Source organism: Schistocerca nitens, chromosome 9 (assembly GCF_023898315.1).
Source record: "Schistocerca nitens isolate TAMUIC-IGC-003100 chromosome 9, iqSchNite1.1, whole genome shotgun sequence".
Classification (NCBI taxonomy): Eukaryota; Metazoa; Arthropoda; class Insecta; order Orthoptera; family Acrididae; genus Schistocerca; species Schistocerca nitens.
This window is the reverse complement of record NC_064622.1, coordinates 112337655-112363975: the sequence shown is the minus strand read 5'-3', so window position 1 is coordinate 112363975 and position 26321 is coordinate 112337655. Positions and strand designations below refer to the sequence as shown.

The 26321-nt window shown below is 44.2% G+C and overlaps 1 protein-coding gene across 1 annotated transcript in view; it reads right to left on the bottom strand.

Annotated features, from left to right (window-relative positions):
• LOC126204045 (protein O-mannosyl-transferase TMTC2-like) overlaps positions 1-26321 on the bottom strand; it is a 198891-nt gene that overhangs the window by 9731 nt on the left and 162839 nt on the right. Inside the window, exons 6-7 of the mRNA XM_049938469.1 lie at positions 23925-24039; positions 14276-14361 (exon numbers count right to left, since the gene is read on the bottom strand). Of these exons, the coding sequence (XP_049794426.1) occupies positions 14276-14361; positions 23925-24039 (201 nt within the window). The remainder of the gene's footprint in view (positions 1-14275; positions 14362-23924; positions 24040-26321) is intronic.

Below are 26321 nucleotides of genomic sequence, written 5' to 3'. Positions count from 1 at the left end.
TATCAATGTGTTCTTTTTTCCATTTCCAGGAGTGTATGTGGTTCATTCACAGACGTCTTGTAGGTACCTCTTCAAAGAGCTAGGAATTTTAACTGTGCCGCCGTTACAATACACACATTCGCTAAAGAAATTCGCCATAAATAATCCATCACAATTTGAGTAGAATAGTGATGTCTAAACCTTTAGTATTGGAAGGAAAAATTACCTACATTACCAATTGTTAAAGGTATTAGTGGCTCAGAAAGGAGCAAAATATACAGCAACAAAAATCTTTGATCATTTTATCAATAACGTATAATGTGTGACAGGTAGCTGGTTGGCTCTGAGCACTATGGGACTTAACATCTATGGTCATCAGTCCCCTAGAACTTAGAACTACTTAAACCTAACTAACCTAAGGACATCACACAACACCCAGTCATCACGAGGCAGAGAATGACAGGTAGCAAAGAAAGTTTTAAATCTAATTTAAAATCGTTACTCCTAGTGAATTCCTTTTATTCCATCGACGAATTTCTTCTTACAAACTGGTAGCCTGTAAACAACTATTAAGTGTGTTGCATGAGTAGGGCTAAAAATGATAATGTGTTCATTAATGTTAAGACTAACTGTGTATTCATATCCTGTAAACTGACTCGTTCCAGGTAATTTCAGTTGTAGTCGTTCAAATGATCTATAGAGCATGAACCGTAGTAATTAACTTCCGGCCTGAACCCGTGGCGCGGTGCATGTTTCGAGCAGCCATTTACCTGCATGATGATGGCCTATCGGAACACGAAGACTGGCATAATGTAACAAGAAACGCTCTTCACTTTACCAGACGATAATATTTCCACGGGGCAGCCGCTCATTAGCTTCAGGTGCCACTGTGGCTGGCTGTTGTGACTCGCCAATTTATACACTCGTACGCTAAAGAGTGGCAGACGACAAGAGCAGAGACTACAACGTCATCGCATAGGACGTTGACTTGCGGTACCCCGTGTCTGAGAATGAGTCGTGGACAAAGCACGCGAGGCGAACCAGCGTATAAATTTTCTAACCACAACAGCTATGCCTCCGTCGCAACTGAAGGTGACGACCAGCTGCCTCACGGAAATACTGTGCAGCTCAGACATCACAATCCGACGCTACACTTGAGATCCTTTCAAGCAGTTACCACACTGGGAAAAGCCTCAAACAGCACACAGAAACAATGCTCTAGAATTTTTCGCTCTAGCTTATTGTATATAATTTGCCTTACACACGTATTTTACTTTCCCAAAATTATTCCAACAGATGGAAGTTCTCACTCTGCGTATATTGATTTCACGGGATAATCGTATTTGATATTCCTTAAAATTACACATAATTACCCATACAATACGACATTCACATGATGTTTGTCACTAATTTAATAATCGGATACTACCGGATTCTTTGCTTTTCTTAGAGGAATTATCTCGCATTTATGCACATTAATCGCGATATGTCAGTCACTACACTTTTTGGAACATTTCCCCGAATCTTTCTTGGGGGGGAGAGCGCATGATACTTTCATTTCTGTTAAACATTTTCCGTAGGGGGTTAGTGTGCTATGTTCTACTACTCAAAAATTCATCGAACTAATCGTGTAGGTGCGAAGACACTCCTACGATCGTGTTCTGGTTATTAGTCGACGTCGTCATACGCTGTCGAATGCTGCATATAGATCTAGGAAAACGGAATCTACCTGTTCGTTTGTCACATAACTCCGGTTATCTAGTGCCATACTTGCTAGGTCGAATGCATGTGTAAGATTGGGAAATTACAGACCTCTGCATACTAAACTGTCTGTTGTTATAGCGTCGATTTGCGAAATACTTGACTTATATTTATATTTTCCGCAAGATAGTTACAACATCTTAGTTTTGGTCATAATTCTAAGATATTTATGATATTAGGCATATGAAATATATTTACTTCGGAGGATACATCTGTGAGGGACTTCGATACACACGTCCCGTATTCTATTTTGTGTGCAAGTCATTTAACACTATTATCTGTCGAAAGACTGAAGACACAGAGAACATAGTGACATAACAGACTTTGTAGGAGATTCCTCTGTGTCACTGATCTGTCATTCCTGTTTTGTGATGAATTCAAGAGCTCGTATTCCAGCAATTTGATAACGTGACACTGTTCTGTTGGAGACGACACGGTGTGTCAAAGTGGATCGTTAAAGGCAATCGAATGCAAAACAGTGAATTACTTATCATAGCGACATCAGCAAACAGCAGAAGCCTATCCCAGGTGAACATTTTAGCAACAGAAACGGGTCACTTGTATCAGCTAAGTAATATATATATATATATATACTTGTATCAGCTAAGTAATATATATATATATATATATATATATATATATATATATATATATATATATATATATATATATATATATATATATATATTGGTGCAATAGGTGGATATTTTGACTGTCAAATTGTAACCCTATTGCCTTCTTCTAGTAAACACACATCAATAAAGTAATCATAATTATCCAAAATCATATTGTACTACCATTAGTTGCTCTGAAAACTTACATATTTGCTGCCAGTTTCCATTGTTACTAGTCTAATTATCATCAGATGCAACAAATTTTCAATCACAATATCTGTTTGGATACGTACAAGAAGTTCCATTTCACCAGACATGATGTCAACAACACAATCCGAGCAACGAAACTCTTCATAAAGAATTTAACCATTGTCAAGTCTGGTCCTTTACTGGTCCAGACGTACAACAGTGATATTCTCCTAACAACTTACCAGTCTCAACTCTTCAAGGATCATTTTATGTGGTACCTCATCAAGCCAAGCAAAAGTTTTCCAAGTCCAAAAGCGTGTAATACAATTATTTGCGATGCGAGCTGCAAAACGTCCTGCAGATGCCTGTTGAAGGAACTGTGTATAGTAACTACAGATTCGCAATAAATTTATTCGTTGATGAAATTTATAATAAATGATTTATCTTTTTTTTTTCAAATGGACAGCTCTGTTCGTAGAATAGATAATAGAAATAAGAATAATCTTCACAAAGATTTAGTCACTTATTTTGATCCACAAAAGTGTCCATCATTTAGGAACACACATCTTCAAAAACCTGCCATCAGCCATACTACGTTTAGCTGCTAATGAAGTTCAGTTTGCGAGGAGACTAAACGATTTACTGCTGGCCAGTTCCCACCACTTCATTAGCGAATTTCTTAGAAGAACCAACTGACTTGTATACAGTGTGTCTCAACCCTAATGGGTGACAGTGGGTCCACAACCAATGACTGTAAATGCATCTTTATTGTGTTATGGACATAAAAACCGTACAATATATAGCAACAATGTACCTCGTGGTAACTGTTCAAAGTGACGACAAACAGTTTCAGTGCATGCATGGCAAAGACCATGAAGTTCTTCCGCACTCTCTCAAAGCTCCCTGGTGTCTGTTCTACCAGGAGACACGCAGCTTCGACCCTATCAGGCAGGTCTTCATCTCTTGCTACGGGGGTTTCTTACACCAACGTCTTGACGTCACCCCAGAAGAAAAAGCCAGAGGTGTGATATCCGGCGATCGTGTTGGCCATGGGACAGGACTTCCTCTTCCAGTCCAAAGCTGAGAGTACGCATTGTTCAGGTGTTCTCGGTTAGTAACATCGAAGTCGGCTGGTCCACTGTCGTGTTGAAACCACATCATTTCGCGGACACGGGCTGCAGTCTCCAAGAACTCTCCCCAGAACAGCAAGTAACGTGGATGTGTCAACTGAGGCGGCAGCAAATATAGTCCTAATAGGTGATATTGGACAATTCCCGCCCCTACGATGGCAGAGAATCGTTGCCGGTGGCTACTAATGTGGGTGTCGATGTGATGTGGTCACACCAAATATGGCAGTTGCGGCTGTTGAAACTACCATCACAGGTGAATGAGGCCTCATTCATGAACAATACAAACTGTACGAAGTTCGACACTTAACACTGCGGTGGACAATCTATTGACAGATATGAATGCGGTACTTAAAATCCGTTAGTCTCAGTGCTTGCACAAGTTATTTATGATAGGGGTGCAGTACCTGTTCCACCAGTACTCTCCACACTGTACGCTTCGAAGCACCCCTTTCACTGGGTTGAAGGGTGCTTGTTGATGAGTGGTCGCGGCCACACCTTCCCGCAATATCTGATCAAAGTCTGATGATCAGATATGTCTTTGGTGCGAACCTTGGCTGGCTCTCTCTGGCTTGAGCGACCTCATCTCTCATAAGTTGGTACCCACGGAGATAGACTTCTTCCAGTTAGGACGATGGCTGTTGGGAAAGTGTTGTCTGTATATTCGTGCTGCTTTACACGAACTGCATGTCTGCCAGCTCTCGTGGCGAGTAGCGTTCCATCTCTGACTACGCGTTATGTACTGTATACAGTAACATACCGCACCATGGACGCATCAAAAGCTGTCTTATGCAATGGATTACTGACACCAAGGATAATGTGCCTGTGGGACAGGTTAATACACCGGTGTGATGCATGTGGTCGTCACAAGATAAACTTGTTATGAGCTAAGTTGTGTACAGTATTTCTGTTTGGTGGTCGGGGGTGTACGCTGTTTATCACCTGTACCCTGTTCCACTGTACAACACACACATGGGATCACTCGCGGCAGTCGCTTTGAACAGTTACTATGAGCTACCTTGTAGTTATGCGGTATACGACGTGCATATCCACAACACAATAAATACGCATTCCCGACCCTCGGTTCCCTGTCTCAATATCATCGACTTTCACCCAAAAGGTTTTGAGACGCCCTGTATTTATCAACAAAACAAGTAACGCGGGTGAAACGTAAAATGTAACTTCTGCAGATTTTCAGTGAATCAGAGTGATCATTGTGAGTGTGTCATAAACTGATTTTGTGTTGGAGTTTGCATGAATTCAACAGCATAATGACTAACATAAGCACCCCAGTGTTTTGTATATTTACATGTTTTGTTATCCGGCCGGGGTGGTAGAGCGGTTCTAGGCGCTACAGTCTGGAACCGCGTGACCGCTACGGTCGCAGGTTCGAATCCTACCTCGGGCATGGATGTGTGTGATGTCCTTAGGTTAGTTAGGTTTAAGTAGTTCTAAGTTCTAGGGGACTGATGACCTCAGAAATTTAGTCCCGTAGTGCTCAGAGCCATTTGAACCTTTTTGAACATGTTTTGTCACAAGTTTGTTATTGCTTGTTAAATGCAAATATGTTCAGGATTTTTCTGTCTTATTGTACATTCAAGGAAGCTCGTTTCAGATAGGATTTGCGGAATGGAGAATACAGTAGTAGAACAGGACAGTCATTTTAATTATCTGGGATGTGCTATCGTATAGGAGTATGAGGAAGATATAGACAAGAAATTAGCAAAATTTGAAAAGGTATGTGGAACAATACACATGTTAATTTGATAAAGGACATAAAAGGCATCACAGTTGAGGTTTTATTAAGTTGTTGCCTTCCCCACACTTCTCTAAGGAAGTGAGTCGTGCGTCGTACACTTACAAATGACAAGAAAGTAAGATCGAAGCAGCTGAAATAAGATGTATTAGGGCTCTGAAATGCTATTATCGTATACAGATTATTAAACAGTGACATTAGAAAGGAAATAAACATATTTAACCCGAGAAACAAAACTGAAGACAAGAGAAGAAAACTGAATGAACATCTCGACTGTCGACCTGCGGCATATCGCTTAACACAGTCAGAAATTATAATGTGGTAGGCCGAAGGTGCCTGGGAAAGTCAAGGAAGAGATGGGTACCCAATACTTGAAGTGCAGAAGAAAATGAGCATAAGTATTCTTGTTAGATGATACGTGCTGCTATAGACCTCAGACTTTTCCTCAGAGCGTTTAACACTCACGTTGTCGAGGCGAAGGCAGCCGTTACAACTAGCCCATACAAAGAAAGAGCCTTTTATAAGCCGAGAAAATAGATATTGGCAACTGGTGAAATTACATCTTGAATGATCGTATTCACGGGCCAATTACACGTACAGCCGTGGACAAAACGAACGAAACCCCTCGCCTTTTCCTTATGCTGACCCGCACAGCTTTAAGGTCAGCTACACAGTATAACAGGCAAGGCGACGAAGTGCTACCAACATACTATGCACAGGCGTGAAACTGAAAAACTATCCGAACTTCGTCAGACTGTTTTCAATCATGTGTAAGACTATATTAATGCTGATTGGTGTGTTAAATACAACACGTAGATACAAGATATTAAATGAAAGAAGAAACGCTAATTATTATTAACTGTACTAATAAAAATGAATTTAAGCTTATCGAAATAACATAACTGTTTTAGTAAGATGAAGTACCCCAGATCGTAACGAATTAGCAAAATATTACGCGCACTCGGTCGCGAAACGGTCTGTATCAACGTTCAGACCAGTCATACTGGATTACCGTTGCTGACCTACTATGAAAGTTTGCAAATTTAGCAATGCGTGAAGATTCATAACGAAAATCAGTTAAAAATCATTCAGTGCCACATTTAAGTCAATTCATTTATTGACTGAAGAGGAAAAAGTAGGCAGTAACAAGCATGAAATTCTACAAGAGTTTCATATTGACATCCACAGGGCGCAAGTACAGAATGAAGGTAGCAATAAAACGTATCGGGGGCGCGAGAATTTCTTAAAATTGCTTTACCGATAGTCTATCTGCCTCCATCGAGATTAGAACCGAAAACAAACAAGACCTCCCTTGCAGTAGTAAACACCTTTCCCTACGCTAGCAGTCAACCCAGGCAAACAGCTCTCTATTATCATCCCAGACATGAATAAGTCGACAATTTCGCAATGAAAACGGCAAAATGATCTGCAGTTTCTGTTGCATAGAGCTTTCTGGACTCAAAAACATGAATTTTCTACCTTCATGTCACCGCTTATGTGACAATCATTCGGGATGTTTATCGAAATAACAAAATACAGTTATTAGCGAGTAAATTTAGTACGATAATTCTGCACCACCCCAGGAAATAAACGGCTATATAGCTTCCAAACGTATTCCAAACTGTTTAGAATTCTCCATTAGACTCGACACAGACAGAAAACGTTCATTAGCCGAAGTGTTTCTTAAGCTAGCTAGCAATAGGAATGCTCGAACTTCTAAAACGCGGTGTCATTAATACTGGGATCTGAATTACCACGTGTATAGGCAAATGGATTTTATTTGCATTCCTGTACACGTGATTTGGATAGAAAGCGTAGCTACGATTAATATGCTGATGTATCGAATGCAACTAGAACATTTCGAATAAAGAGTAGGGGGAATTATTTATGTAGCCCTCATCTTCAGTAACTGTCGTAGCTATTTTCTTTGTTAGGATTTCGTTACCTAAATAGGTAAAAATGGAACCCTACTACTCTCAGTTTATTGACCGTCTATCTGTCTACCCAACCCTTAAAACCCATTTACCTCGACTACGGGTAGACATAATAAACAGAAATGTATCGCACTTCCTGCGGTATACGGTCCCTTGGTGGCGTAAAAAAGTGAGCTTCTATGCCAACGCAATCTGTGGGACCGTCGATTTACGTTCTTGAGTGGTTCATAATTATGTTAATAAATCCACTCGATTTTTTATGTCCTTTAAATTACGTTTCCTACATGATTCGCACTGAAGACGTAGGAAATGTATGTTATTTGGTCCAGGAAGCTCGTTCCAACAGAAATTGCTGCTTACATTGACATTTATGTAGCGAATTAGTCGTCTTATCAATCACATGGACAACGAGGATGCTCTGTTTTTCTACAGTTGTTTATAGCTTAGTGGTACTGTGTGTCGGTGGCGTTGCCAGTTTACGTACTGCACATGTAACACACAATAAAGGCGTTGGATGCCTACAGTGATCAGTCTACTTGAAAAACGTTTGTTGTCACGCCATTTATGTAACTTGCTCTTCGACTTCCAATTTGACAATTTGTGAAAAAATGTTTTACGTTGCTAGTCCTAATTTCAAACATTGTCTGAGTGAGAAAACGTAGTCATGAAGGAGTCAGTGAAAGCAAATTTTCGCTATTATAACAAACTTTTGAATCCACCGGACACTTGAGTTCTCGATATTGATACTGAGAGTTTTGTTATTCCTCTTGTTATTTACATGACGGAAAACAGTCTGACAAAGTTCGGATAGTTTTTCAATTTCACGTCTGTGCATTGTATGTTGGTAGCACTTCGTCGCCTTGACTATTATGCTGTGTAGCAGACTTTAAAGTTGTGCGGATCAGCATAACGAAAAGGCGAGGGGTCTCAAATGGTTCAAATGGCTCTCAGCACTATGGGACTCAACTGCTGTGGTCATAAGTCCCCTAGAACTTAGAACTACTTAAACCTAACTAACCTAAGGACAGCACACAACACCCAGCCATCACGAGGCAGAGAAAATCCCTGACCCCGCCGGGAATCGAACCCGGGAACCCGGGCGTGGGAAGCGAGTTCGCTACCGCACGACCACGAGATGCGGGCGAGGGGTCTCGCTCGTTTTGTCCACGCCTGTACATAGGCTGGAACAAACGTAGTGGCAACTCTGTAATAATTCATAACAGACTTTATTGGCAGACGGTCACTGTTTTACATGCGCTCAGTGCTGTCGTCCTCATCTCTATCACCTTTTCCCACACAGCTGCATGGCGTCGTACACGGTGACCGCATCCGTCTCTGTCGATGTCTCGCAACACCTTTTCCCACACAGCTGCAAGGCGTCGTACACGGTGACCGCATCCGTCTCTGTCGATGTCTCGCAACACCTTTTCCCACACAGCTGCAAGGCGTCGTACACGGTGACCGCATCCGTCTCTGTCGATGTCTCGCAACACCTTTTCCCACACAGCTGCAAGGCGTCGTACACGGTGACCGCATCCGTCTCTGTCGATGTCTCGCAACACCTTTTCCCACACAGCTGCAAGGCGTCGTACACGGTGACCGCATCCGTCTCTGTCGATGTCTCGCAACACCTTTTCCCACACAGCTGCAAGGCGTCGTACACGGTGACCGCATCCGTCTCTGTCGATGTCTCGCAACACCTTTTCCCACACAGCTGCAAGGCGTCGTACACGGTGACCCCATCCGTCTCTGTCGATGTCTCGCAACACCTTTTCCCACACAGCTGCAAGGCGTCGTACACGGTGACCGCATCCTTCTCTGTCGATGTCTCGCAACACCTTTTCCCACACAGCTGCAAGGCGTCGTACACGGTGACCGCATCCGTCTCTGTCGATGTCTCGCAACACCTTTTCCCACACAGCTGCAAGGCGTCGTACACGGTGACCGCATCCGTCTCTGTCGATGTCTCGCAACACCTTTTCCCACACAGCTGCAAGGCGTCGTACACGGTGACCGCATCCGTCTCTGTCGATGTCTCGCAACACCTTTTCCCACACAGCTGCAAGGCGTCGTACACGGTGACCGCATCCGTCTCTGTCGATGTCTCGCAACACCTTTTCCCACACAGCTGCAAGGCGTCGTACACGGTGACCGCATCCGTCTCTGTCGATGTCTCACAACACCTTTTCCCACACAGCTGCAAGGCGTCATACACGGTGACCGCATCCGTCTCTGTCGATGTCTCGCAACACCTTTTCCCACACAGCTGCAAGGCGTCGTACACGGTGACCGCATCCGTCTCTGTCGATGTCTCGCAACACCTTTTCCCACACAGCGGCAAGGCGTCGTACACGGTGACCGCATCCGTCTCTGTCGATGTCTCGCAACACCTTTTCCCACACAGCTGCAAGGCGTCGTACACGGTGACCGCATCCGTCTCTGTCGATGTCTCGCAACACCTTTTCCCACACAGCTGCAAGGCGTCGTACACGGTGACCGCATCCGTCTCTGTCGATGTCTCGCAACACCTTTTCCCACACAGCTGCAAGGCGTCGTACACGGTGACCGCATCCGTCTCTGTCGATGTCTCGCAACACCTTTTCCCACACAGCGGCAAGGCGTCGTACACGGTGACCGCATCCGTCTCTGTCGATGTCTCGCAACACCTTTTCCCACACAGCTGCAAGGCGTCGTACACGGTGACCGCATCCGTCTCTGTCGATGTCTCGCAACACCTTTTCCCACACAGCTGCAAGGCGTCGTACACGGTGACCGCATCCGTCTCTGTCGATGTCTCGCAACACCTTTTCCCACACAGCTGCAAGGCGTCGTACACGGTGACCGCATCCGTCTCTGTCGATGTCTCGCAACACCTTTTCCCACACAGCTGCAAGGCGTCGTACACGGTGACCCCATCCGTCTCTGTCGATGTCTCGCAACACCTTTTCCCACACAGCTGCAAGGCGTCGTACACGGTGACCGCATCCGTCTCTGTCGATGTCTCGCAACACCTTTTCCCACACAGCTGCAAGGCGTCGTACACGGTGACCGCATCCGTCTCTGTCGATGTCTCGCAACACCTTTTCCCACACAGCGGCAAGGCGTCGTACACGGTGACCGCATCCGTCTCTGTCGATGTCTCGCAACACCTTTTCCCACACAGCTGCAAGGCGTCGTACACGGTGACCGCATCCGTCTCTGTCGATGTCTCGCAACACCTTTTCCCACACAGCTGCAAGGCGTCGTACACGGTGACCGCATCCGTCTCTGTCGATGTCTCGCAACACCTTTTCCCACACAGCTGCAAGGCGTCGTACACGGTGACCGCATCCGTCTCTGTCGATGTCTCGCAACACCTTTTCCCACACAGCTGCAAGGCGTCGTACACGGTGACCGCATCCGTCTCTGTCGATGTCTCGCAACACCTTTTCCCACACAGCGGCAAGGCGTCGTACACGGTGACCGCATCCGTCTCTGTCGATGTCTCGCAACACCTTTTCCCACACAGCTGCAAGGCGTCGTACACGGTGACCGCATCCGTCTCTGTCGATGTCTCGCAACACCTTTTCCCACACAGCTGCAAGGCGTTGTACACGGTGACCGCATCCGTCTCTGTCGATGTCTCGCAACACCTTTTCCCACACAGCGGCAAGGCGTCGTACACGGTGACCGCATCCGTCTCTGTCGATGTCTCGCAACACCTTTTCCCACACAGCTGCAAGGCGTCGTACACGGTGACCGCATCCGTCTCTGTCGATGTCTCGCAACACCTTTTCCCACACAGCTGCAAGGCGTCGTACACGGTGACCGCATCCGTCTCTGTCGATGTCTCGCAACACCTTTTCCCACACAGCTGCAAGGCGTCGTACACGGTGACCGCATCCGTCTCTGTCGATGTCTCGCAACACCTTTTCCCACACAGCTGCAAGGCGTCGTACACGGTGACCGCATCCGTCTCTGTCGATGTCTCGCAACACCTTTTCCCACACAGCTGCAAGGCGTCGTACACGGTGACCGCATCCGTCTCTGTCGATGTCTCGCAACACCTTTTCCCACACAGCTGCAAGGCGTCGTACACGGTGACCGCATCCGTCTCTGTCGATGTCTCGCAACACCTTTTCCCACACAGCTGCAAGGCGTCGTACACGGTGACCGCATCCGTCTCTGTCGATGTCTCGCAACACCTTTTCCCACACAGCGGCAAGGCGTCGTACACGGTGACCGCATCCGTCTCTGTCGATGTCTCGCAACACCTTTTCCCACACAGCTGCAAGGCGTCGTACACGGTGACCGCATCCGTCTCTGTCGATGTCTCGCAACACCTTTTCCCACACAGCTGCAAGGCGTCGTACACGGTGACCGCATCCGTCTCTGTCGATGTCTCGCAACACCTTTTCCCACACAGCGGCAAGGCGTCGTACACGGTGACCGCATCCGTCTCTGTCGATGTCTCGCAACACCTTTTCCCACACAGCTGCAAGGCGTCGTACACGGTGACCGCATCCGTCTCTGTCGATGTCTCGCAACACCTTTTCCCACACAGCTGCAAGGCGTCGTACACGGTGACCGCATCCGTCTCTGTCGATGTCTCGCAACACCTTTTCCCACACAGCTGCAAGGCGTCGTACACGGTGACCGCATCCGTCTCTGTCGATGTCTCGCAACACCTTTTCCCACACAGCTGCAAGGCGTCGTACACGGTGACCGCATCCGTCTCTGTCGATGTCTCGCAACACTGACATCGTTAAGCAGTTGTAGAGGAACTGCTCAGTCGCTGCCACAGGGAGGGTGAAGACTCTCTTGGAAGGATCGTCACTATGGATGAAACCTGTGCTCGGTCGTGCGAACCACAAATTAAAGCGGGAATCCTATGAATGGAAACTCCCTCGTTCTCGCCACCCACAGAACGTGCGCCTCGATCAGCTGATACCAGAGTGATGGTTAGTTTGGCTTAGGATACCACTTGCACTGCAGCCTACTACTGCAATTTCTAGCGACATCAACTTCGTCCCACACTGGGAAAGAAGCGGCGGCACCTTCTGGACTTCATCCCATCGTCCTTCGTGACAATGCACAGTGCCACACTACAAAGCTGTGCGTACGTGGGGGTTGGAGATACAGGAATATTCATCGTATTCACCCGATATGAGTCCGTGTAATTGCGACGTGTTCCGCAAAATGGAGAAACCTCTTCGTGGCACGTGCTGTAACACAGGAGAAGATATCATCCGTACCATAGGGCGGTCGTTGTGAGACGTCGGTAGAGATGGATGTGCTGACGATGTACGACACCTTCCACCCATGTGAGGGGGTGTGATAGAGATGTGGGGCGATTATATTGAGCGCATATAATGTAGTGAACGTCTGTCAATAAAGTCTGGAATGAAATATAACAATGTTGCTACTACTTTTTACCCTGCCCCAGTATATTAAGCAAGTACAGAAACGTCATATGCAAATATCTTCCGGTAAAACAATTATGCGCGAGATGCTGAAACAATCAATTGATTGTGTAAGCACTGGACCACCAGGCATATTTATATATTTCTCGTTCGATCTGCCAGATACATTTTACAAAGAACAGATAAGATTAATGTAAGTCACAATAAACGTTCGGAACTTACAATGTGGAAACAAATTATATCAGTTATTACACTACAGTTATGTCAGGGAAACTACATTATTACATTAAATGGAACAAAAATCAGGCAGTGAGGACAGGACAACTATATGTTTACTATAATTTTATTAAAAATCTCAGAATGGTGTTGGCCGTTAAGAAAAGCTAATTCCGTTCAAATTATGTTCGTGAAGTAAGCAGTCGTGGAGGGAAACGTTTGCCTCCGTGGAGAGGACAACCATAGAGCTGAAAAAGTCCTCGGTCTTGCCTTAAAGACGTAGCATGGGTAGATAAGCCCAGCCACCTTGTAGGGCTGGCAAGGCGGACTATGTTTTTAGCCATGGAAGCACACTACTCAGGGTATAAACCCAACGGAGACACCCCGTTCCTCATCACCTGAATCATCTCATTCGTGTGATTCATTTTTGATTCGCTGGCCGTGGCTTATTCGTTCTTTGTTAACGTGAACACTGATGTAGCAGTCTGCCACCATGCTCCGACCTCCAGTACCTTGGAGTCAGACTTGCAGAATCCAGGCTTGCTATTAAAGCCGTCGCGTCATGAGAATGTGACACCGAAAAACGCTGGTGTACAGGCCACGCACGCCTAGGGTCTCGTCACTACTTTCTTCAATTCAAATAATTTTATATGTGTAAAAGGCTTATTTTCATTAGTAACATGGTATCGTAGATTAGTAGCTCACGTAATGGAAGGTCTGCCTCAACATTCACTTGCGTTGAAAAACAGATATATATAACATTAAAATTATACTAGCTGTCTCTTTTCCGTAAGCATTCTAGCTGCCCCAGTTTATCTGTACAGTAAGTTCGACAGGAACACGTCCAAAAAGACAAGTCCGGCGCTGCCACGTTAATTATCTGGAGGTTAGAAATTGCTTATCTGGGAGCAGGGAAGTTAGAGAAAGCCAAACAGTTAATATTTACAATATATTTGCCGATCTCTTCATTATTGAGAAAAATATATCTAATCTAGTCTTAGATGCGATGTACTATTATACTATTTGCACAGTAGATCTTCTGAATAACGTTTAAATTCCTTACATTGTCTTAGGATGCGCAGTATGTGTTTTTCACTTTACGTGACGTGAGGTGGAACGTTGTGTATGGGGCAACACATATGATATAATGTTATTGAAGAACGTTTTGTGCTTGATGATGATTAGTATCAATCGGATCTGGTAGCGATAGTAAAGGTTTTCATAGCAGTTGAGGGTTCCTCCACACGGTCTACCTCACAGAACTGGCAACTGCCTACTGGCAATGGTTGCAACTCACCCGCCAGGGAGGGTCGGTATTGGATGGCCGTCCGGTAGCTGCGCTCCGCCTCTTCGACGCGCCCCAGCCGCGCCAGTAAGTTGCCCCTGCAACACACGCAACCAGGCGCTACACGCAGGCGCACTCACCACGTTCAGGGCCCTTGTGAACAATCAAACTTGTTTGTCAAATCCGATCTTATCTTGCCAAGGGTTTGCCAGAAATGCCCGTAAACCTACCAGCAATGTTTGTCAATTCAACCTCACTTTTAAAGCAGACGCTGTTCGTGTATGCTGCATTTTGACACTAGCGGGAACCACCACAAATGCAGATAAAGCATGCATTGACTCTGGTATTGTATTTAAAGAAGAAGAAGAAAAAGAGAACATGACGCTGGTCCAGGGATTGGTTTAAACTGAGACAGAAATAGACACATGAAAATCTGTTAAAACGTGACACTTCGAACATGATGATTATATCAACTTTCTCTGATTGGACAGTGCAACTTTTAATGGCTTCTTTAGAGTTACCTCATCTTCACATTGAAAAAGAAGGAAAAAGCAAGAGAAAATTTATTTTCTGCTTGGTCCTATAATGACAGTTCATTAAAATACCACAACGTGGTGGCCTACATAACTACTGAAGAACTGGAGAGCTTCGACCATTTTTATTTTATTGCACTTCCACTTCTATGTTGTGTGTACGACATCGACTTTTCTCTTAATATATCGCTGGGAAAGACGTGACACCTCCACTGTTTTGCCAATTGCCAGTGCTATTATGTTTTTATCCTTGATCCTAATTTCCATAGTCGTGGAAACATTAAGATAACTTGTAATAGAACTCTTTTTCATTGAACATATGCGGTGAAACATCAACACAAACAACGTCTACCGTCTTGCCAAATTTTCCATCTGTCAGAATTTCTCCCAAACACGTCAAACACGCTCTATGTTTGACAAACACGTCAGGCAGCACGGTACACGGTAAAATATTTGGCAGAGATAGTAAAGTTTGACAAACTGTTTCATCGTTTACAGGGGCCGTTACATCCACGTCCACACGCGGCGCAGCCAGGTCTGTAGTTGCCCCTGCAACATACGCAACCAGGCACTCCACAGCAGCCACGCAATGCAACTTACTTCCGCAGCTAGCTCCTGCGACACCCGCAGCCAGGCGCTACACAGCAGTCCCAATCCCCACGTTACCAGGTGGAGTCATAAATTTACAATTATCACCTGCGAAAAATTCAAGCTTCTTCTCTACATACACATTCTGTAATATACCACGTTTTTTCCAATGTTGAATAATTTGGCCAAGACCTTCGTTGAGGAAGTCTGCATTTTGGCTGTTCAAGAAGTGTCCCACCTTAAAAATCATCTCGTCGTAATTCTAAGGATGGCCGCCACTGCATGGTTTCTCCATTCGAGGAAGTAGAAAGTAGTTACTGTGTGCTATGTCAGGTCAGTACAGAGAGGAAAAAACAAAATTTGATAGCCCAGAGAAGCAGCATGTGTGACTCTGCACTGTGCAGAATGAGATGGTGCGTTGTCGTGGGACAAAACCACCCACTCAAACGGCTTCCCACGACACTCCGACCTCACAGAGCCTTGTCAGGAGACTTCGGTAGTACGCTAATGTGACGGTTTGTCACTTACAGGCACAATCTGTAAGCACAACACTGTGGCAGTCCCAAAAAACGTTCTTCAATATCGTCCATGCAATCGACGTTTCGTCCCCATTGCTGGGGTCTTCGTCAGAATCTTACGGTGTTCATAGTCAGCCGGACACTGTCAACGACCATTGTCATGTTCACTTATGAAAGGGGAGTTTTCCTGTGTTTATTCTGAAAAAGTAGGATTACTGGATAAAATTCGTCCAGTTACTGTTGGTGGACCATCGTTATCTGATAGAAAGCGAAATAGGCAGAGTACAAGAGGGAGTTTGCTTATCGAAATATTATTGCCATACCAGAGATGTCGTTGTTTGTATACCTCGCGTACTGTGGCTGTCTATTTACTTCCTTGATGGCAGGAAACCACGAAACTGTAAGCCTATATCAGTCTTCTGTATTGAAGTGCGAAATCTGAGGTAGCGGAACATCAGGATCACTGCAGCCAGGACATTCATTTCAACAACGTATGCATGCGGCCAAGGAAAATCAACACTTATAGAAGGAAGTCCGAGAAGGGGATGAGGTTTCCAAGAACGAATGTAATTTTAATAGAGAGGACGACAGCAGAACATTTTTAACTTTTTTAAAAAAAAAACAAAGAAAAAAAAGCGCGAGGTGGCGCAGTTGTCAGCACACTGGACTCACATTCGGAAAGACAACAGATTTAGGTTTCCCATGATTTCCCTAAATCGCTCCAACTGAAAAGGGCGTGGCTGATTTCCTTCTCCATCCTTCCATAATCTGAGCTTGTGGTCCGTCTCCAATGACCCCGTTATCGGCGGGACGTTAAAGTCTAATTGTCCTTTTTTTTCAAAAAATTAAATAATAGTTTGTCGTTATTAAACTTAAATATTGCGCTAAAAGGAAGCAGAAATAAAACGTGAAAGATAGCTCAGAATGAGAGGCTGAGTTAAAAAGAAGCATGTCACGTTCACTGAATTGGTAAGGTCTGCGTTGGAAGAGATAATTATCAGAGAGGAGGATAGTGGTTCTGCAGAGTTGTAGGGTGTGTTTATAATCATAGGGATCGGGTGGGTTGTAGTGAGCGGATGAGGGTAGATGAGGGGGTGTGAGGCGGCGAGGCGGCGAGGCGGCGAGGCAGCGAGGCGGCGAGGCGGTGATGGTAGGAGGAGGTGGAAATGTAGAGGACTTGGGTCTGTGTGTCTTGGGGGGGGGGGGGGGAAGAGAGGCAGACACGATGTGGAGCAGGGCAGTGAGGTAAGATGCTGTGCTCGGATGTGTATCTCAACTGCTGTACATCTCCTCTGCAGATAAGCCTGAAATACCTCCAAGATGAAGATCAATGATCACTTTCTATGTGACTGGTTGCAAGTAGCTGTAAATACAAATGATAAAAATTTATTTTTCTTATCTGAACGAAACCAAAATATGGACGCACACGAAATGTTTAATTGGCCGATATCTTTGGTCTGTTTTGATCTGGGACGTCACCGAAATGGAGAACATGAACTACTCACTGAAATCCAATATGCGTAAAATAAGCATTGCAAAATGACCGTAGGGCATGTAGCGTGTGGTTCAAAAACTGTCGAAATGATAATTTCACTGGCAAAAGATTCCAGATTGGTTCTCTCCAAAGAGGAGATGACCATCACAGAAATATCGGATAACCAACTAAAGGGTAACATTCTACGAGTTGTGGTGTGGAATGTCGGATGTATTAATATGGTTGGGAAGATAAAAAATCTGAAAAGAGAAATGGAAAGGCTAAATCTATACACACATAGGGCCAGTGAAAGGAAATGAAAAGAAGATATGGATTTCTGGTCAGAGGAATATAGGAAAGATCAACATCAGCAGAAAATGATACAACGGGAGTAAGATTTGTTATGAATAGGAAGGTAGTGGAGGGAGTGAGCTACTGTTAACAGTTCGATGATAAGATTCTTCTCATTGGAACCGACAGCAAACTAACGCCAGTAACAACAGTGCAGCCATACATGTCGACGTTACAAAGAGAAGATGAAGAGGTACAGAAACCATGTGAAGGTAATTCTGCAAGTGAATGGAGAAGATAAACTAATAAACATGAGGAACTGGAATGCGTCACTAGAAGAAGGAATAGAAGACAGGAGAATATGGGCTTAGTAGCAATGAGATAGGAGAAAGACTAACTGAGTTTTGCAACAAATTTTAGTTAGTAATAGCGAATGCTCTGTTCATGAATCAGAAGGGGGGGAGGTATAATATGGCTTCGAGGTACGAGAAGAGTGAAGCGGGATTCCATGGTCAGACAGAGATTACGAAGTCAGAAATTGGACTGTAAGGTGTACCAAGGAGCAAATACACTATGTGATCAAAAGTGTCCAGACACCGCCAAAAACATACGTTTTTCGTATTAGGTGCATTGTGCTGCCACCTACTGCCAGCTACTCCATATCAGCGACCTCATTATTCAGTAGAAATCGTAAGAGAGCAGAATGGGGCACTTCGCGCAACTCAGACTTCGAACGTCATCAGATGATTACGTGGCACTTGCGTCATACGTCTGTGCGCGAGATTTACTCACTCCAAAACATCCCTAAGTCCACTGTTTCCGATGTGATAGTGAAGTGGAAAAATGAAGGGATACGTACAACACAAAGGCGTACAGGCCGACCTCGTCTGTTGACTGACAGAGACCGCCGACAGTTGAAGAGGGGCGTAATGTGTAATAGGCAGACATCTATCCAGACCATCACACAGGAATTCCAAACTGCATCAGAATCCACTACAAATACAATGACAGTTAGGTGCGAGTTGAGAAAACTTGGATTTCATGGTCGAGTGGATGCTCATAAGCCACACATTACGCCGGGAAATGCCAAACGACGTCTCACTTGGTGTAAGGAGCGTAAAAATTGGACGACTAAACAATGGAAAAACTTTGTGTGGTGTGAAGAATTACGGTACACAATGTGGCGAACCGATGGCAGGGTGTTGGTAGGACGAATGTCCAGTGAACGTCTTCTGCCAGCGTGTGCAGTGCTAACAGTAAAATTCGGAGGCTGTGGTGTTATGGTGTGGTCGTGTTTCTTGTGGAGGGGGCTTGCACTCGTTGTTGCTTTGAGTGGCACTATCACAGCACAGGCCTAGATTGATGTTTTAAGCACCTTCTTACTTCCCACTGTTGAAGAGCAATTCGGGGATGATGACTGTGTGTTTCAACACGATCGAGCACCTTTTCATAATCCACGGCCTGTGGCGGAGTGGTTACACGACAATAATATCCCTGTAATGGATTGGCCTGCACACCGTCCTAGCCTGAATCCTATAGAACACCTTTGGGATGTTTTGGAATGCCGAATTCGTGACAGGCCTCGCCGACCGACATCGATACCTCTCCTCAGTGTAGCACTCCGTGAAGAATGGGTTGCCATTCCCCAAGAAACCTTTCAGCAGCTGATTGAACTTATGCCTGCGAGAGTGGAACGTGTCATCCAAGCTAAGGGTGGGTCAACACTATATTGAATTCCAGCATTACCGATGGAGGGCGCCACGAACTTGTAAGTCATTTTCAGCCAGGTGGCCGGATACTTTTGATCATATAGTGTATAAAGTCGGATGACATTTTGGTAATGATGAATAGCAGACTGAAGCTAAAGAGAACTGTTCGTAAAAATCAGTACAGAAAGAAACTGGATACTGAAGTACTGAGAAATATTAAGATGCATCTGAAGTTCTCTAAGGCTGTAGATAGAGTGGTCATGAATGTTGGAGTAAGCAGTTGAGGTGAAGAAGAATGGAAACTTGTGATAATGGAAATCACTAAAGGAAGGTAACTGTGAAGGAACCAAAGGGTGACTGAGGAAATAATTCAATTGACTGACGAAGGCTGTAACTACAAAGACGGGAATATGACGATATAAATCACTTAGGAATGAAATGAAGAGGAAGTGCAAGGAAGCCCCTTGGCTGTAGGAAAAAATCGAAAAAATCCGGAAGGAAATGGTCATCGGAAGGACTGAATGAACATGTAGACAAGTCAAGTCAACCTTCTGTAAAATTCAGCTGCCGAGAATTCTTCCGGGCTGTATGGCCGTGGTCCATGGAACTCTTCTATCCCTGACGTTTCGTCCAAAGCTACGTCGGACATGTTCGGAGGTGCTCCTGGTTGTGCTGAGTCTTGCCGACTGACGAGTCGGACGTCGAAGAGCGGCCTAAATACCGTGGAAAGTGGGCGTGGTCTGGATTTCACGTGATAGCAGAGATAAACCTTGTCAAAGATAAAATTCTTTAACTATCGATCATAATACGTCAAAGATAAAAACTTCTCATCGATTCTGTAGCGCCACAGTCCATATATCACTGAGTTTCATGCCTTCTTCTTTTCTGTTAAAATTATCCTCATTTTTATATATTTCGATGGCTTCTCTATATAACCGTGAATAATAGTTCATCATAGTACATCAAACTTCAGTTTCCGAAAATTTCTCTGCGTGATCACCTGACTGAAGAGCATGTTCCGCCACGGCTGATTTGTCTGTCTTCCCCAGTCGGCAAAGACTTTTATGGTCCTTCAACCGTGTATTGAAAATTAAAAGCAGCGATTGCAATGGGAATTCCACTGTTAGACGCAGAGGCGTAGAGTGGATAAGTGGAAAGACTATACTAAGTAAGGCAGAAGGGATAGGTAACATTCCTTCGGAATTTCTAAAATCAGTGCTAATAGTTGAAAGATGATTAATCCTGAATGCTTACTTACTTTCCATTTTTATTACTGTTATGACGTTTAATGAAATGGGTTGACAGTGACTGAATACTGCATGCCTCAGCATCTAGTTGCATTGGGTAATTATTGGTGACGGCTCTTTCCTTCTGATGAATAAGATATTGTGATCTGTTTGTGCTGCCGCTATGCGGGGACAGACGCACTGCTCGCAGTCTTAACAGCCAGAGTGCTTAACTACAAATTTCAGCCCTCTCTAATGACGGCCCGGCACCCTCGAAATTGTTCCATATTGGGAGAGAAAACGTTTTTGGAATCTGCAGTTATCTGCGGGATGATGGCAGAGGACCCTTCCAGAGTGCCATATCTCTTAGCATTGTGAAACATTTCTCCTCAGAGTCGAAGGTAGTCCCTCACTGTTGGGTGTCCGACAGTTTATTGCCATTGCAGCCGGTAATTTTTTGAGACGTTTCGTTTCCCACGCCAAGTGATTTCCTACGAAAGCTGAAAATAAGCGGCACGTTTGGACATCATGCGGTGTCATTAGAAGAAGCACCGTTGGCGTCAGTAAATTTTGGTAACAAGCCACTCAGTTATGGAAGGGACTTTTACCCGCTGCTGATGGGAGACAGTGCGCGGAGTTTTGATTACGCGATTTACGAGGAGAAAATCCTGCTACATGTAGTTGGTAGTTTGAGTTTTTTGAGATGTTCCACGTGGAGTGTTTTTTGGGAGCTCGTGCGGGGATGCCACTCTAGGGAGAGTTCATTTGGCTGCAGCGTCGTGTACGCAACACAGAGTTCACCTGGGAGTGGAGAGTCCAACGTTTGAGACTGAGGGAGGGTACCCTGGTCGTGGACTTAAGAGATTTTTGCAGTGCTGAGCACGAGGTTCATTCAGGACGGCAGATCTTTGTGGTGAGCATATTTCCAGCTCCGGCACACAGGGAAGTTTCTGTGTTCCCTCACACCATCTGCAGTTGTTCACTTAATGCACGCAGCACAGCCTCACAATCACTAACACGTAAGATAGAGTGTCAGGTAGCGTTAATGTTCATATTCGCAGAGGAAGGCGTCACATAGAGAATTCCAACCCTACACGCCAACATCGCCAGTCAAACATTACTACTGATACAATATTGATTAATAATTGTCTTGGTGGTCACATTCCACGCAACTGTTTCAATGAATAACCTTTCTCATTTCAGTAGAGAAGATTTTTCGTTTATGTAATAATTCTGTTTCTGTTTGTGGGATATTTCATGTTATTGATTTTCCTATCACAAGTTGCCAACTTGAGGGTCACGACGAGGGCCACATAATATTAATATCCATCTATATGGACAGATTACAGTGGTATGTTTCAAGTATTGTTCAGAGCCAGTACAGAAATTAATATCGGATAATTCCCACATTACCATACCCCCGGGGCATCTTGCAGAAAGGCAACAAAGCGAGTTTTGAAGTTGGAGCATGGAGTCTATGAGACTGGAGATATACGGTTAGATCCATCAGATTTTCTGCAAAGTATTGTCGACACCATCCCAAAGACAGCAAGGACAGATAAGTACGAGAATCACAGCACAGTCAGCTTAACAACCCATACACTCAAGTTACTGTCAAGGATATTCTACTGAAAGATGGAAAAGAAAATAGGCGACGAGGTTTAGTTTGGCATTAGGAGAGGTAAAGAGAAAAGAGAGGCAGTTCTGACGTTATGATTTTATAATTGAAACAAGACTTAAGAAAAACTGAGAGACATTCATAAGAGCTGTCGATCTAGAAAAGGCGTTCGACAGTTTAAAATGGTGCAAGAGGATCGGAATTCTTACAAAAATAGGAACAAGGTATGGGTAAGGATGAGTAATACAGAGAATAATCAATACAGTCTGAAAAGCTTGTAGAGGTGTTGAAGGGTCGGTTCTGCTGAGAAATAACTGTTAAGAAAAAAATTCCAAATGTTGTGTCATTTCCGAGTTAATTTGCGTCGAAGTTAACCAAGCAGGCTGCTCCGCCACAGACGCTGTCACCAACGGTGTCCTCTTTTGTTTTCCTAAAATCGAACAAGACATCGATACAAAAATTGGACGTGGGAAGGTAGTAAGAGAGAACAGTAAGAATGGAAGACCAACAATGAAATTGTCTAATCAAAAATGGTGTAAGACAGCGATGTAGACTATCGCCCTTGCTATTCACTCTGTGCGTCGAAGAAGCAACGACAGAAATAACAGACAGTTTCAGAAGTGCGATTAAAATTGATTTCGCTGACGACATTGTTAACTGAAAGCAGGGAAGAATTACAGGATCTGTTGAACAGAATCAACAATTTAATGAGCACAGTGTATGGATTAAGGGGAAGCCGAAGAAAGACGAAAATAATGAGGAGTAGGAGAAATGAAATTAACTATAAACTTACTATCAAAATTAGTATTCCTACCTTGGAGGCCAAATAACCCACAACAGACGAAACAAGGAGAACATAAAAAAGCAGACTAGAGCAAGCAAAGAGGGTATTCCTGGGCAAAAGAAGTCTGCTGGTATCAAACATATGACAAAACCTTTCAGAATGTACATTTGGAGCACAGAAATGTATGGCAGTGAATCATATACTCGGTGAATGGGAATAGAAGAGAATCTAAGCGTTTGAAAAGTGGTACTATAGAAGGATGTTGAAAATTAGGTTGACTGATAAGATAAGAATCAGTGAATAAAGGAATTTATGGAGAAGACTGACAAGAAAAGGGGACGGGATGATAGGGCATGTATTGAGACTTAATAATTTCCATGGTGCTAGAGGGAACTGTAGGGGGCAAAAATTGTAGCAGAAGACACAGAATGGAATAGATCCACGAAATAACTGAGGAAGTAGGGTGTAAACACTACTTCGAGATGAAGAGGCTGCCACGTGAGGAATTCGTGGCTGGCTGCACCAGACCAGTCAGAAAAGTGAACACTCACTAACAAAAAGACAAGAATTACAGTTATACTGACAACACCACAAAATTTGTTTTATCAGTTCACAACCGAAGTGCCACGTTGCTGTGTAAACTAGACGTCAGACTGTGCTGAAGATCAATCGGCCGCCACAGTCTACACTGCAGGAAAGGCACAGAAACAAAGTCAATATGTCAGTGTTCTACTTCTGTCTGAGTTCGTGCGCGACGATGCTACAACACTGTTGCATCACAGGCCTAAGCCGATGTCCAGTATTGGCAGGCTCCACTTGCACCCTCGCACGCTGCCGGCTGGTGGGGCAGAGCAGTCGTGGCAGCAGTGCCAGTGGCGGCGGCGGCGGCAGCGCTGCTGGGGCGCTGCTGGGGTACTCACAGATTGTAGTGGACGTCGGCCATGTTGGGCCTGTGCCTGAGCGCCTGCCTCAGCGCCCACTCCGCCTCCTGCAGGCGGCCGGCGGAGCTCAGCACTGAACCCAGGTTGCCATAAGCTGTCAACAATAACAACAACCACAACAATTGTAATGAGTCATTTCTAAGGTTAGTGCGTCACTCCCAAACTACATTCTACTCTTCTTCAGTTAGTAAGTTTTATGTTGCATGGATCATTTATACAACAAATAGTAATGATATTGACTGAGTCATTTCACATTCACATTACTCGGTAGTTCTTTGTGCCAACGAAAACTTAAATGTGGAATAATGAATGTAAATTTTTCTTCTGGTGTTGTATTTATTTAAGTACGTTATCGTCCCTTTTGAACTGCAGCGGGTTGTTTACAACGAACCTCATGAGGAATTAAACATACAGTGATGCAGTAGTCAAAATGTCTAACTCCTGAAAGAGAGATCTACAAGATGATTGTGGGTGAGCACCTCATATTATTCTCATAGTATGTTTTCGTGCAATGCAAACTTTTTTTTGTATACATGAGTAACCCCAGAACATAATTCCATATGACACCACTGAAGGAAAATATGCAAAATATGTTAACTTACTGATTTGTGTCTCCCCAAGTAAAAATACGGCTGACGAGTCCACAAAAGTGTTTCTTTCCAATTTAAATTCCCATCAATACGGGCATCTAAATGTTTTGAAATTACCACCTTACTTACCACTTCCTTACCATGTGTTACATTCATCATTGGTATAGTGCCTCTACATATCCAGAATCGAATGTGTTGTGTTTTTGAAGTTGAGACAGGCCGTTTGCAGAATACTTTAGAGAACATGCAATATACGGCAGGTTTAATTTTCAGTAGGTTTCGAACAGAGCTGAAAAATTGAATGATGAACCCCAACTATTCAAATCCAAGTTTAGTGGTTTCCTTGTGACATATTACTCCTACTCCGTGGAGCAGTTCCTTGCAGTAATTCATAAGTCTTCTCTGCAATTCGTTATTTATTCTTATGTTGCCTCACAGTTATCAATTCCTTCTTAATTCTTTTGTTTATAAATTTCCTAATTAGTATTGTATGTACTGATGCATCCCATAATCAGGACGCTTTGGTTCACACAGTCCCAAGAATCCTGCTAACGTGGGATACCTTGCCATGTATGCATGAGCCGGCTGCTTTCGATACTAACGTGGGGTATCTCCTGTGTCAACGCTTGTTCCGACATCCGGTAGCAGCTTTTTTTTTTGGCTGTGGGTCATTTCCAAAGGTGGGTCATTTCCAAAGGTGGTTCATTTAAATACATAAATTTTCCGTTGATTATTGACTACACCGTTGATGAATGTTTGTTTGGATTGCAAAAAATATCAGCATCGCCTTAAAAAAAAAGACATAATTCTGCTTGTTGTCTATCAGACAGTAGCTCGTTTACATATGTGAAAAAGAACAGAGGACCTACGATTGAACCATGTGGAACCTCACAAGTGATTTCCCTTAAGTCAGAAGAATCCATCCTGGTTACGTTCATTGAATTATTATTTAGAACCTTCTGTATTCTTTTTATTGGAGAATGACATTATTCATTCACTGGCTGTACCGTCAGTTCCATAAAGCCTCAGTTTATTTACGAGGATAAGTGGAAGTTGAGGCAGACCGTTTGCTGAGTCAAACAGTCAAATCGCGGAGATAGTTCACAGAAAATGACAACCAGTGGTATTTTGTCGTAGTCTGTACTGTCGATCTGCAATGATACGGTCTAACCACCCACAAATCTTACTTGAAGTGCTGCTTACGAGTACTTTTACAACAGTTCTCACCTTATGTTTCGATACTATCTATATACAGGGTGACTTTTCGACGTGTACGGAAATGTTGCCTGTTGGAAGTACACCCGACATCCATTTCTTTCTTTGATTAGCGGTGTAGTCAATAAGTAACGGAGAATTTATTTATTTAAATGAGCCGCCTTTGGAAACCACCCATAGCCAAAACAAAAAGCGGCTCCCGGATGTCGGAACAAGCATTCACGCAGGAGATACCCCACGTTAGTATCGAAAACAGCCAGCTCATCCATACACGGCAAGGTATGACACGTTAGCAGGATTCTTGGGACCATGTGAACCAAAGCATCTTGTTTATGTGATGCGTCAGTACATACAATACTAATTAGGAAATTATAAACAAAAGAATTAAGGTACTGATACCTGTGAGGCAACATAGGAATAAATAACGAATTACAGAGAAAACTTGTGAACTACTGCAAGGAACTGCTCTACAGGAATGTGTCACAAGGAAACCACTGAGCTTGCATATGAACAGTTGGGGTTTATCACTCAATTTTTTCAGCTCTGTTGAAACCTACTGAAAATTAAACCT